The following is a 14,015-nucleotide window of genomic DNA, read 5'->3' on the forward strand; positions in this document are numbered from 1 at the left end:
AGTGACGGAATATAGGGATTTGGTAGGTTTCCATTCTAAAGGCTTTTTAATAAATATGGCAACATTTTGTGACGTTTCATCGTTGCTGACGCGTAGTGAAGTGTTTTGAGAGTCATGTGAAGGCAACAGAACTTATGTAACGCATACGTTTTTTTTTATAGTTTTTCATTTCTCGATGCGTCCTTAATGTGTCGGAATATACCGCGTTTACCCTATCTCCCTCCATTGAGCGGTGAGCCTTCTCAGCCTTGAGCCTCTCTCAGCCCTCAGGCGTGTCTGCTTGAGGCCGCTGGCCGCATAGTGGCAAACTACAAAGCAGAGAGTTTTTTAGACACTCCCGTCTCCCTCAAGTTCATTTTTGAGTCCTACCAGTAGTAGACTAGTAAACTATCATGGAAGACATCTAGACATGGATACCATCATACCATACCAGGCTGGCAGGCTTTTACCAGCATTAAGTATCAATATACTTAATCAAGTAGAATGAAATCAAGTAAAAGTTACCATATATAAGACTTTGTAGAGTCTGAAACATAAAGAAAAAAACATTAATAGGTGTATCGAACATAAAATATGTTATATAGGTACCTATGGTAATTTTAACTTAATTTCCAAGCCGGTCAATGTTACCCCGTCACGGCTGCCATTAGGTGGTCAAAGTTCCCCCATTGGGGGGCAGCGCCCCCCATTTGTAAACCACTATGCAGAGGGTGGATGCAGCGTCGCCAATATATGGATTTTTAAGCCCAAAGCGTCGCCAGCCATTTTAAAGATGCGTCGCCAGGTAATTTTTAATGAAAAGCTATTTACGCTGAGTAATGACAAACTATTTACAAGCCACGAACTTAGTTACAAGGTTGCATGCACGTGTTACCCCAAATAACTAATTTTACCCTAAAAACAGTCCGATTGTACAGCAAGTGTCAACTGAGCATGTAATAAAGCAGTCTGACCACTCTAATGTGACCGAAACTACGCATTCGAAAAAACGTTGTTTACATTTTTTGCGGGAACTCATCGCAACTGATTTCCGGACAAGCTTCGCTGCATCGTATTCCATCCAACGCATCAGAAACCGTACTTTTTTTCTAAATAGTTGGCCGAAGACTGAGAAATATATTAAATGCAAGAATTTCAATCTAAATGTGTCGGCAAGATCTTCTGAAGGCGAAAATTTGGCTACTGAAGCGTCGCCAAAGATCTTACAATATTCATCCACTCTCTGCACAGTGGTTTGTAAACTATGACACTTTCCTAAAATTTGTCTTTTGCATATGTAACTAAAAGAGTTCTACTACAATGCATCAAAACCTGGAGTTATTTTACCAAAAAATATAAAAATTGGAGGGGGTACTCTGGCAGGCTTTAAATAATAGCTCTTTTTTTGTGGGTCACAGTATTATTTTTTTAACCTATTAGATATGCAAACTTTTTAAATCTTTCTATTGTGTTATGTAGCCTTAGTATTTGGCCTTTGATGGCCATTGACAAAATTTTTCTACGTCAAATCGTTTTTGAGTTTTGGGGGTTTTTGTTAAAAAAATGAAAAGTGGTCAAAGTTACCCCGCCGGTCAAAGTAACCCCATTTTACGGTATTGAATAATTTTACTTACATAAAAGTTGCACACTGGTGTTGGCTTAAAAATGGATTGACAGAATTTGCATATCTCATTCCAAGAAAAAATAGTGGTGGCCATTTCTGCAAAATGGGGTAATAAGGGACACCCCCCCGGGCGGGCCCGGGATAATAAGGGACACCCCTAAAATTGCATTTACAGTAGAACCTTGGTTAGCAAAGCTTCAGTTGATGAAAAAATCAATTAATAACAAAGAGCTTTGATTAAATTTACCTCACTCAGTGAAAAAAATTTCACTTAACAAAAAATTACTGCATCAGTCATTACAAAATTGTGCATAGAATGTCGTTGATAGAATTGGGAACTGAGCAACAAAGAATGAAAAGTAATTAACCTAAACTATGATTGTGTTTCTACAAAAAATGTGATGGTTGTCACTAAAATATTCCTTTCTGTTTCAGGTATATTTTTTTTACAATCTTTTTTGTTATAGTGAAATCACTTGACTCGATTAAAATGGTGTGAAATTAGCTACAAGCCGTCCTGTAAGCTTACAGATACAGAAGAAAGGCTACATGGCTGCTGAAATGAAGCTTGCACTGGACAAGGTCGTTGTCAATGCTCAATGGCATGTCCATGGATACAGTAATATCACAATAATAATATGGTAATGCATGGATAAAGTAATATTATATCAATAAATAAAAAGCAAGTAAAAATCACAGAAAATGTCATTTATTCTACATTTAGGTACATCATCTACAAAGGAAGAGGAGGACTTCAGAGTACTGTTAGTAATAGATGAGTACACTCTGCATGCTTCAAATGTCTTGAAATTTAGTTTTATTTCAAGTGTCCCTTATTACCCCATTTCCAGATTAATTCCAGAGCCTATTATATTGCGTCTAGCACCTTACAAATAGCATATGGATCTTTTTTGGAGATGCCATACGAAAGCCCTCGCAAAGACCTTTAAAATGATCCCAAACTCATTTATGAAATGTTTCATGGTAGGAAGTTAACAAAAAAGGCTCAAAGCCATCCCTTATTATCCCATTTGATGGTAGTAAATGTGTGATTTTTTAACTTACTTTATGCTAAATAGATACTAGTAAAAATGTTGAACTTTAGGCCACTATTTTTAGTTTTGCAATACTTTGATTAGTTTTGCAATACTTGATTAGTTTTGCTGCTACAACATTTCTACAAAATGTGTAACGACTGTCCTGATTTACCCTGTCCATCCCTTATTACCGCATTTGTTGGTAGGTATTACCAAAAAAATACTCAAAATCGTCATTTATTACCCCATTTGACAGTTAGTTCTTTGGCAATATTTTTTGCAGCAAACACACTTTATATATAAAACTGATTAAAAGAATTTAGATTAAACTAGTGGTATAGATGCTGCATGTTCTAGTTTGAAAATCTAAATGACTTTTACTTCTAATACCTATTTAATTCTTAGCTGATTTTTTCAGTTCTGCTGCATTATAGGTACAGATTCCCAGAGACAAAATGTTGGACGAAGTTGCCGTACCCTCAGCAGTCTCAGCTGAGTCAATCAAAATCATGGGTGAAAGCATTGGCATCTCTCCTCTTGGTGATGACGTAGCTAGGGAGCTTGCTGAAGATATCACCTACAGACTGAAGAATATAGTACAGGTTTGTCTTGGTCTAAGTTAACTGCAGCTTATTCTGCTCAATTCTCTTGATATGATACTATTTTTAAATTAATATGGTCATATATATTGACAAATAAGAATGACAGGGCTTCAAAAACTTTCCTTGCTCAAAAATGAAAAAAGTTGTTCTGACTTGTCAGTGAGCATCTGAAGCCCAGATATTGTGAAAGTCTCTAATTATGAATGATAATTTCTGATTATGAATTTTTAATCCTGTTGCTTTTTTTCAGGATGGCAAAAAGTTCACACATCATGGAAAAAGAAAAAGATTTACCTGTGAAGACTTTGATTGGGCATTGAAATCAAAGAATATTGAGGTGAGGTTTTTCATGTTTTGAAAAATACATGCAAATACCGTATCTTTTTTTGTTTAAAGGACTTTTCTTGCTTCTTAATCATTTATTTTTTGTTCAAAATTTTTTAATTCACAAGATAGGTAACCATGTATTGTCTGTGTAAATGTAGTTCTTCTCCACACTCTTAGATTGTTCAAAAATGTTAACATATTTATAAAATAATGTTCCAAATTTAAATTTATTTGAAGACAACAGCTTTATTAGCTTCAAACATTATAATCAGTTAAGGGGAGCTTTCGCCCTCAATTTTATCTTGGTAATTTACAGAGGGATCAATTTCAAATTTGGTACACATGTGTAAAAACTAAAAAACTCAGGTTTTATTTGTGTCAATTTTTTGAAAAAATTGAAAGAAAACATGAAATTCTTAGAAAATGGCCAAAAAGAGGTACTTTAGAAAACCTATCTCCTCCTAGGATCTTCAAGCTAAAACATCAAAACACATATCATTCGATGCGTATATCTACAATCTGGTCATGGGTTTTTTTTGAATTTCTCATTTTTGTGGGTGTGGGAGCATTTTGTCCAAAATTTTTCTAAATTTTTGATTTCACCTCCACTTTCCCCCCTTTTTGCAAAATAAAATCTGAACTATAACAAACTTGGAAAAAAGCCCATGACCAGGTTGTAGATCTTTTCTTTGCAAATCGAACGGTATATGTCTCATTGATGTAGCTTCAAAACTCTAGGAGGAGATAGGTTTGCAGTGAAAATAAGTGTGAATGTTCACTAGGACTCAACAAAGTCACGGGAGCATGCGAATAGGCACTAAATGTAGCAAGGATACGAAACTAAACGTTACTGGAGCTCGATTCCGCTCAAGGATGGTGGGAGCGACTGCATGCACACCTCCCCGTACCTATGCTGTCTGCTGGGTAACTGAGGTGCACTTTGTGTACACGCTCTATTTCAAGTGTTTGGTAGCTAATTACTTCCATGGGGAATAGGTAAAGAACCCCCCACCCTACCTCCCTTTTAGGATCTGTAGTGAACGTATAAATCAACGTACAGAGATGGTTTTGGTACCATTGAATGCGTCAGAAAAGCAGCTTTAAGATGGGTATAGTAACTGGAGAATGTCATAATTTGCCGCTTTACGTCAGACGATTTACTTTATAGTGAATGGCCGTGTAATTACTCCCTTGACTTTACTGAAGGGAGCCGGACACCCGCCCCCCTTTTGGGATCTGTAGTGAATGCATAAATCAACGCACCGAGATGGTTTTGGTACCATTGGATAGCTCAGAATGTCAGCTGCAAGATAAGTATTAAAACCGAAAAAGTGAAAATTTTCAATTATAGGGCGAACATCATCCTTAAGAACATCATCACTATCATCCATGAACATCAACAGTCTCACTTGCTAATGACATCTATAGGTATCAGTCATAAACAACTACAGATTCAAACCACATTGGAATCAACTATGTGCATTGTGCCCCCATTCATCCCAATAATCAATGACAGGAACAATCAAGAATAACATCAAGCATGAACAACAACTACAAGTAACTGCATAAACACTAAATATCCATGATACCAATCTCTTTACCTATGCTGTGCAGCCCATATATGGCGTGGTGAGCAGCGAGTTCATACCGTGGCGCCTGACCTCGGGCGGCGGTCGAGACCTGCACTTCCTAGAGGACCGCGAGCTCGAAGTGAGCGACATCGTGACGCAGCAACTGCCCAAACTGCCTCCTGCTGCAGCTGTTAAATGTCAGACTTGATGATATTCTAACATTGATTAAATGTTCAATTTGAATAAGGTGGTTCACAAGCTTATGGCTAATTGAAAGAGAAATTACGAAGTCAGATTGGTTTCCCCAGTAGTGTGTTCATTTGGATACATGGGATTTCCACTGAGAGATTTTTCAACAATCTGTTCATCAAACATCATCTGCAATTTATGTATACCGGTACATGTTTTGTGGAGATTTGAATTATCATGGTAACATTCTACTTCTGTTCCAGGTCATTGGCTGGCCATTGAGGGCGTACAGCCTGCCATCCCTGAGAACCCTGCTCCCATGAGCAAGAACCTGCAGAAGCAGGAGGCTGTGGATCCAGCCTCTAAGCTGGCTGCTGCTCAGGCTGACACTCGCAACACCAGGAATATCCATGGGTTCGTTCAGACATTTTTGCTAAGTTGAATCAATTAATTTTCATTAAGAGCTATTAAAATTGTTTCTGAAGCTGGAAACTGTGTGCCCAAGTTCTATAAGGTCTGTAGATGGGCAAATGGCCTGTAGGGAAAGGCACAAGATAGTATCTTGTACTTTGGAAATGCTGAAATTAAAAACGAGTGTTTGTTTACTTTTATTCGTTGTCAAAAAATGAAAAAAATTGCATGGTTTTAGTAGGGTGAAGCTTTTTATTCAAAATTAAACTTCCATATTTCATCACAATTAGCAGGGTATTTTTAAGTCCTATTTCTACAGATAACGCCGATTTAATTGTGGATCTAAACTTCAAATAACCTTCAGCTGTGTGTTAACGTAAGAGACAAGTAAAACTTTGTCTGTTCATTAATCATTTCCGGCGATCGTGCTATTTTTCAACACTATATAAACCATTTAGATGGATCTTTAATATTTTTCGCCGTATGGCTCATGTAATGACATTCGAGTTCTGTTGTGCAGTCGCGGGCTGAAGAGCGTGGAGACTGTGCGTGTGAAGCAGCTGGCCACGCATGAGCTGTCAGCCGAGCAGCAACTCTACTACAAGGAGATCACCGAGGCTTGCGTGGGGTCTGATGAGCCCAAGAGAGGCGTGAGTCTCAACACCTAATTTAGGTTTCACATTGTTAAATAATTGTTGTCCATGCGGGATTTATATTCTTGGAACTCATAGGTATTCCAGTAAGGCAACTAGGAATCCGTATACGTTGACCGGCATATTTCCGACCCTATAGATTATGGGATCTAAAGGTTTGAAAATAAATTTATGGCGAATTTAAATAGACATGATATCCTATTTTATTTAAATTCATGTTTGTTGCAAATTTAGACTGTAACTTGACACTCATTTCTTTACCAGGAAGCACTACACTCACTGGCGTTCGACCCTGGACTGCATCAGATGGTGGCTCGCTTGTGCACCTTCATTGCTGAAGGTGTGCGTGTGAATGTGGTGCAGCGTAACTTGGCCCTCCTTATATACCTAATGCGCATGACCAAAGCTCTCCTCGACAACAACACCCTCTACCTCGAAAAATATGTGAGTAGTCATGGCAACTGTCGGAAAATTTCAACAGAATTTTATAGTTCTGAACAATCCTGTGAGTTATTCCTTCAAGTATCTCTAAATGTGCAGTTTCAGTGCTGACGAGTGTTGATGTTTGTCTGTGGTTACAAGAGCGGACTTTTTGCAGCTACACGAACTGACCCCTTCAGTGCTGACGTGCATTGTGAGCCGCCAGTTGTGCCTGAAGCCAGACATGGACAACCACTGGGCGCTTCGAGACTTCGCTGCTCGTCTTATGTCCCAGATTTGCCGACACTACAACACCACCACCAACGGCCTCCAGACGCGCATCTCGCGTGTCTTCTGCAAGTGTCTTAACGTCGATAAAACGCCCCTTGCTACGGTTTATGGGGCTGTTGCTGGTGAGCTGCGTGGTGCTCAACTATGTGCGATCATGATAGTGTAGATAATGGATTACTTTGTTGGCCGCCAAGGGGGGCTGTTACTGGCGATCTTAACATGGAGTGACCGAAAGAATCTTATTTTGTTAGCGTTTTAATTTTTCAAACTTGATTTGCGTGATGTTGATGTTTGATTGGACTGTTGTTTTGTTGCTTGTATTGAATTTTTCGGGGAAATTTTCTTAGGTTAACACGTGGTTAGAATCCAATGCTTGTCTCTCGCTGTTCATTAATGGAAGTGATAAAAAACCTATTGCTTGCAATTTATTCTAAAATGCGTTCCTGACGTGCAGGGCTGTGTGAACTAGGGCCAGAGGTGATCAAAGCGTTGGTGGTGCCTAAGTTGCGGGTGCTGAGCAACAAAATCGAGCAGTGCATCGAGAGTCCCAGCGCCTATGAGAAGAACGCTGCTGTCCATATCAAGGGCATGCTTGTGGTAAATTATCTTCTGTTCTTGGTATACCGGTATAGTCTGAGAGACATATGGTTTTGATGTAGGTAATTTTTCCAAATTTTTAGTCTTGAACCGTTACTTATCGTCATTTAAGGAGTGATGGATCGACACAACATTAGGAATATTATTCTTGAAGTTTTATTGCGTTTGAGTAGGAAACAATATCGTTGCAGAAATGTTAAATCCTTTCTAATGTTTTGATTTTAACCCTCGTCGTTTAGGTACCTACGTATCTTTTCACCTTTGAAGTCCGACGAGTGTTGAAAGTGATATTTGTTGATTTTCTGTATGAACCCTTGATTAATAACTTCCCTTCACCGCAAATCCTTCCTTAGCAGCACGTAATTTTAGTACTTTCTAAGTCAACCCTATTTCATATTGGCGCTGATCTTCAACGATCGATTTGTTCTTGAGCAAGATAAGTTTGTGTTGCTTCATTTACTCAGATGATAGTTCAAGGGAACTTTTTCACTGCCATACAGGTTGAATTAACAATGTTATTTCTCTCGTATGTCTGAAAATACGTTTATGTGTGTAATACTGATCGGTAATTTCAATAATTGTTTTAAAAATGTTATCAGAAATCGGTGCCGCCGGTGCTGAAGATGAACCGTAACCCTCCTGACCTGCTCACTGATTACAAGAACGACTTCGGCTTCCTCGGTCCACTGCTGCAGGCCAGCGTCATCAAAGTATGCCTCTCAAGGGAGCCCTTTATGACCTGAGATTTTAAATATCACTTGAAGATTTATTGATGACAGTGCATTGTTTGCTGCCTTGCATTAGCCTAATCCAAGGTATCTTTATTGATACAAACAAGAGTTATTGATGAATATACTTGAATTTAACACATTTCATTTCGGAAACTGACTTCTTTGCATGCTGTTGATCATGTGGCAAAATTTACTGAACGTTTGGTTGTGAATTAGTGTATTGTGTATATTGAAATCAATATGATATTGCAAAGCCTTTCATGCACAGTCTTACTGAAATTTTGTGTCTAAAACATCTGTAAATACTTTCTAAATGGTCAACTCTCTTGTCTTCATAAGCTAAATCGTTGTGCTCGTGGACTCGCGATCAATTTTTGGATCCAATTCTTGAATCTGTTCACATGCATAGTGGCTGTGAAGCTCGAGAATTAATGTCACGCATTCCCACTCTTAATCAATTTCTATTCGGAATCGATCATAGTTGAAACAATAGTGTGTATAATTATTACTATTTCTGCTATCTAACTCAGAATTATCAATATCTCTTACCAATTGGAGATTGGAGATTCATATCATATAAGTTATTTCTCAGATATGAAATATAATTCCGATTATAATAATGATAATTTATCGCGTTTTCAGTTGCGGCAAACGCCCGGTGTGGGGGGCGTGGTGGTGTCTGCCCCCGCTCTCGCCCCCACCCTTCGTCCCCTGTCCACCCCCACCCCCACCAGGATACTGCATCAGAGTAAGGCGTATGAATGATTATTGTGTTATGTCACCGAGATTATAAGAGCAAAGAAAACGCCATTTAAATGCACCGCATCTTCATTGAAAACTTTTTGAGAATAAATTCTGTAATCTGTTCGAAAATTTAGTGAAGCACAATTAGCAAAGGAAATCTAAATTTATATACACCAAGTGATTTTAACCTAATTAACAAGAAATCTAAACCATAACATAACAACCTTAAGATTAGAGATGCTAAGAACTGTAAGCGTTACTCAGACAAAGCTTTCATGTTGAAATATGCAGTACTTCAAAGTATTTAAATGTGAAGCACAAGAAGTGGAAGCGAGTGTCTTGAAATGCTGGATGCTGGTTGTGATATATTCTGCTGGAAATGCTGATCATGATAGAATATAGATGAAGCTAGATCCTGTGTATTGTAATAGTGCACGTGAGGACGTATCCCAATTTATTTTCTCAAAGAATGGATGTTCGTATTCAATCTATAGGAATAATTCCTCTCCACCAAGTGTCTTCCATGTTGCACAATATTTCCATAGAAATAATTGTGGCGATGCCTTATTAATAATGCTTTTAGTTCACATAGAGATCGATGATTATATTTTCTAATACATGTTTTAATAGAAACACATTAAATGAGGGAATAAAAGTAAGAATGAATATAGTTTGAAACTGCATGAAATACCTACAAAAATTAGCATTAATTAAGGGTGTTTTGTGCAGGCGTGGGAGGCGTGGGTGGCAGAGCGCTTGTGGTGGGCAGCGGGGGGCAGGTGACCACTACGGGGGGTGTGGGGGTGGCGCCCTCGCCTGGCCAGAAGCTCATCATCATGACGTCCAGGACGCCTGGCGTCCAGGTGGGTTAGAGGACGGCGCGTGACGTCCAGGACGCCTGGCGTCCAGGTCAGTTGGAGGGCGGCGCGTGACGTCCAGGACGCTTGGCGTCCAGGTGAGTTGGAGGGCGGCGCGTGACGTCCAGGACGCCTGGCGTCCAGGTGAGTTGGACGGCGGCGCGTGACGTCTGCCAATTGGTAGTGTCGTGGCCGCTGGCACCATGGTTGCACCATGGTTCTCATGTTAACCCACGAGAAGCTCGTTTTCGCGGATGTAGTTTGTTGTTCATGTGACGTCACTGATCTCAAGGACGTCACTTAGCGCAGTGACGTCACGGGGGCATTAACCAATCACCGAAATGCGATCAAACCAGTCACCAATTTGTCATAAGAATGACGGGATTGTTTACGTTTCTCGATCTGAGTGACGTAATAAGAAAGCTGAACCGAAAGATAAATATCCTCGTGAATCTACCTTATATAGTTCAACCATGGACACTGGCACTGTCATCATCGATTTTTTGCAATATTAATTTGCCATATAAGTCTAGTAGCTCCAGTTACCGCCCCCAGTTCGCGGCACATAGTAACCGTGCGCAGTTCTTTTTGCTTATCAGTTGCGCAAGGCGATTGTGTTATGGAAACCAACAGTGCCCAGCGTTGCGTGGAAGGACATGATGTCTTCCACTAATCACGTAGCCTCCAACAACTCTGCCCTATTGCTTTATCGGCTGCCAGTCACAAAAGCCAAAACCTAGTCACAAAACACAAAAACTAGTCACAAAAGCTAAAACCTACGTAGTCATAAAAGCCAAAACATGTGTTTGAATTAGGTTAACCCGCCTCCAGCAAAGATGCCGGGAATAGTGTTGCCCGGCATCGCCCGCCAGCACATAAATTGTACAATCCAACCAAACTGAGTGCGTAGAAGCGTTTCAGCATTTATTTTCCACTCCAACAAGCCACCTGGATTCACACTTTGCATTGAATCAGCCCGCTATTGAATGGCCTTTCGTCGGACGATGGATTTTTGAACCTAACTTTACCATCTGAAACCTAAAATCGGATGCTGTGAGCTGAACGTTACGTAATATATTTGATCGGTGGTCTGTATTTGCAAGGCAGGTTTCATGCAACGCCCACGGAGAGCTAAGCTGATTGGTCGCATTACGTCGTGGGCTTGCGACAGTTCGAGCGCTGTCAAGGCAATGAAGTTATGCTTCGATGAAACGTTTACTTTTTGATAGTTACTGCACTCTAGGCTATTCGCTCCTGTGCTTGGAGGTGTTTGTATGTAAAACTCATAATATTCAAAACTAAATGATGTTGTGGGCTGATTACTGATGATAGGCTCTATCCGCGGCTGATAGGGGGATTTACTAGGCGTTTCATTCAAGGCTGATTGTTGCTCAAAACTGGTGGGGCACGTCTGCGCTACCGCAGATACCAGTGAATTGTCTAAAAAACGGAATTTGCATGCATTTTTCATTAAAGCTTCTATTAGTTCCATTTTGACATACTTCATCATAGCTTGTCTAATTTTTCTTGATTCATTACGCTTTAATTTGATGCTTCCTCCCTACAGCAAGGGCTGGATTCCCCTCAACTGGTGAGCGCTCAGCTGCCCTTGGGTGAAGGCAGCGGCGCGACGATCTTAAGTCCGACTTCGACCGCGGCGGGCGCCGCACTGCCGCCCGGTGCCAAATATGTCCTCGTGAAGACCGAACCCACGGACGACGAGTACGGCATGTGAGGACGCGCCCGTGCTGCCTCAGCGGCGGCACCAGCAGTGACAGCAGCAATAACAACAACAACAACAGCTGTAATTACTCGGTCTAAGAGGCGGCGTAAGTAGAAGAACAACAGCAGCTGTAATTACTCGGTCTAAGAGGCGGCGTAAGTAGAAGAAGAACAACAGCTGTAATTACTCGGTCTAAGAGGCGGCGTAAATAGAAGAAGAACAACAGCTGCTGTAATTACTCGGTCTAAGAGGCGGCGTAAGTAGAAGAACAACAGCTGTAATTACTCGCTCTAAGAGGCGGCGTAAGTAGGAGAACAACAACAGCCGTAATTACTCGCTCTAAGAGGCGGCGTAAGTAGGAGAACAACAACAGCTGTAATTACTCGCTCTAACAGGCGGCGTAAGTAGGATATGGAACTGAGCATAAGAAACTACAGCTTTGCTCATACGGTTTAGAAACGTGTTATTGGTGAGGAAGTGGAACAGCGAAAACTGCTTATTCAAGCCTGTTCACTCTGAACTGCATGCATGGAACTAAAGGTCTCTATAGCAACTGACTGACAATAAACGTATTTAACCCTCGATGAAGACGTTTAGGAATAAAAATTAAAACTAACGGATCGAAGTAAGTAATTAGAGGTGTCAGTAAAGAAAACCTTATTTTTTTTTGTTGGTTCGATGAGGTCTGCTAAGATTGTCAATAAAAGATTGTTAATAGAAGGCTATAAGATAGTTAATGAATAGTATGCTCTGATCTTTAATCGAACTTGCATAAGAGAAAGGCATCTGCCGAATTAACCCAATGTTCTAATGCATAGAGGAGAATAAATATTCACGACTGAACGCATGTGAATCGTATGTTTCCGAATTCCATTATCATCCGTTGGTTGTTTATACCGTAAAATTAATGAATTATGCGACTAGATAAGAAATTATTCCAGATCGAGGAGAATGGATACCCCAAGTTTACATTTTGTACGTAATTTCTACAGTGGAATAGCGATCTAGTTTGTATCCTCATTGATCTTAGAGTACCTAGTTCCAGGTAATTCAGTAAATTAGCTCTGCTCTCTTAGATATCATCTGTTTTAAATATTAGCGGGTAAATAAATGGCTTCTAATATCTATACCATTCGGGAAAACGTGTAGTGCTTTAAGTTTGGTACTGACAGACTTACGTGCGCTGTTGGCTGGAGATGTATTACTTTGATTTTGGGACCAGCGATAATGAGTCTGCTGTTGTTTATTGTTTACTGCTGTTGCTCCTGGTGTTGCTGTCACCTAGTGCTAACTTTATTTTATATTGATTTACTCTTAAGTTTCATATTTATTATTAACTTTATACAAATGTAATAGATCTCGCTTATATGTTTTAGCTTGCAGGCTAAATGGCCTACGATCGGGCGATTAACACCACACTTAACATGGATCACTCTAGAAATTTCGATTTAAATAACACTTTTGTCGTTACCTTCTGTCAGTTGTCGTTAACTGTGGTTGCTGGGGCCGTGCTATCAAAATGTTTTTCAAGTACACGTAACGTTTTAAATGCACGTAGCTGTCAATTCATCGTTTGTGATTGGCTGACATAGTTACGAACTCTTGATTCTTTTTTATAGTAGGTACCACCCAAGGATTATACATACGAATTAGAATTAACTGCGTTGAAGTTGTTAGTTGACAAAGAGTCAACTAGACTAGCACTTAACAGTCTCGAACAAGTGAGACTCTTTACAGTATTTAAAGTCTCACTTGTTGAGACTCAACAGTCTCAACAAGGGGGCAGATCCAGTTACCGTCAACTGTATGAACGACTAACGTCCAAGGATGAAAAAAGGGCAGCAATTGTTCTTCATCTGTTGATCATTATATTCGATTGGGCGCTGTATATAATGTCAATACTAAATAGGCTCAGCTAGACTTATTTATTCTCATCTGTACATTTTGTATTATTAGCGAATGTTTGGGTCATCCCAAAATTAAGTGCTTGTCTTCAAATTAGAATTATTTCACATTAAATTTCGAGGATGCTGACTCAAATACACGTGGAACTAATTGTGTTTTTCTTCTTTACCTTGTTTTTGAGTGCGAGTTACTTAACACTTACTTAATTTCATCGTTCACGAAAACTAGCTTCGAAACCTAATCCGGCTTGGGCCAATGCGCATTGCTGATGAACAGGTTAGACTAGTGGGCGGCTTGTTAAGTGATGTCATACAGAGAGAGCGCTAGTCAAGATACTTTCGACACTCCAGTTGA

General features: G+C 39.9%; 1 protein-coding gene across 1 annotated transcript; it reads left to right on the top strand.

Moving 5' to 3' along the window:
• Positions 1–3,056: 3,056 nt before the first annotated feature.
• Positions 3,057–13,807, top strand: LOC108675253 (transcription initiation factor TFIID subunit 6-like). The gene is made up of 12 exons (XM_018163247.2): positions 3,057–3,242; positions 3,493–3,579; positions 5,184–5,337; positions 5,593–5,743; positions 6,261–6,390; positions 6,658–6,837; positions 6,992–7,226; positions 7,559–7,701; positions 8,301–8,411; positions 9,075–9,180; positions 9,906–10,039; positions 11,601–13,807. Exons 1-12 carry the CDS (start codon positions 3,096–3,098, stop codon positions 11,766–11,768), a joined length of 1,746 nt encoding a protein of 581 aa, XP_018018736.1. The 5' UTR covers positions 3,057–3,095; the 3' UTR covers positions 11,769–13,807.
• The last annotated feature ends 208 nt before the right edge of the window (positions 13,808–14,015 follow it).

This window comes from Hyalella azteca, unplaced genomic scaffold (assembly GCF_000764305.2).
Source record: "Hyalella azteca isolate HAZT.00-mixed unplaced genomic scaffold, Hazt_2.0.2 contig2100, whole genome shotgun sequence".
NCBI classification, from domain to species: Eukaryota; Metazoa; Arthropoda; class Malacostraca; order Amphipoda; family Hyalellidae; genus Hyalella; species Hyalella azteca.

Excerpts from the sequence above, each read along its gene's own strand:
- LOC108675253 (XM_018163247.2), top strand. The coding sequence starts at position 3,096 with ATGTTGGACGAAGTTGCCGTACCCTCAGCAGTCTCAGCTGAGTCAATC. Across the intron at positions 6,838-6,991 it reads CCCTCTACCTCGAAAAATAT|CTACACGAACTGACCCCTTC; the intron begins GTGAGTAGTCAT and ends GACTTTTTGCAG. Across the intron at positions 8,412-9,074 it reads TGCAGGCCAGCGTCATCAAA|TTGCGGCAAACGCCCGGTGT; the intron begins GTATGCCTCTCA and ends TCGCGTTTTCAG.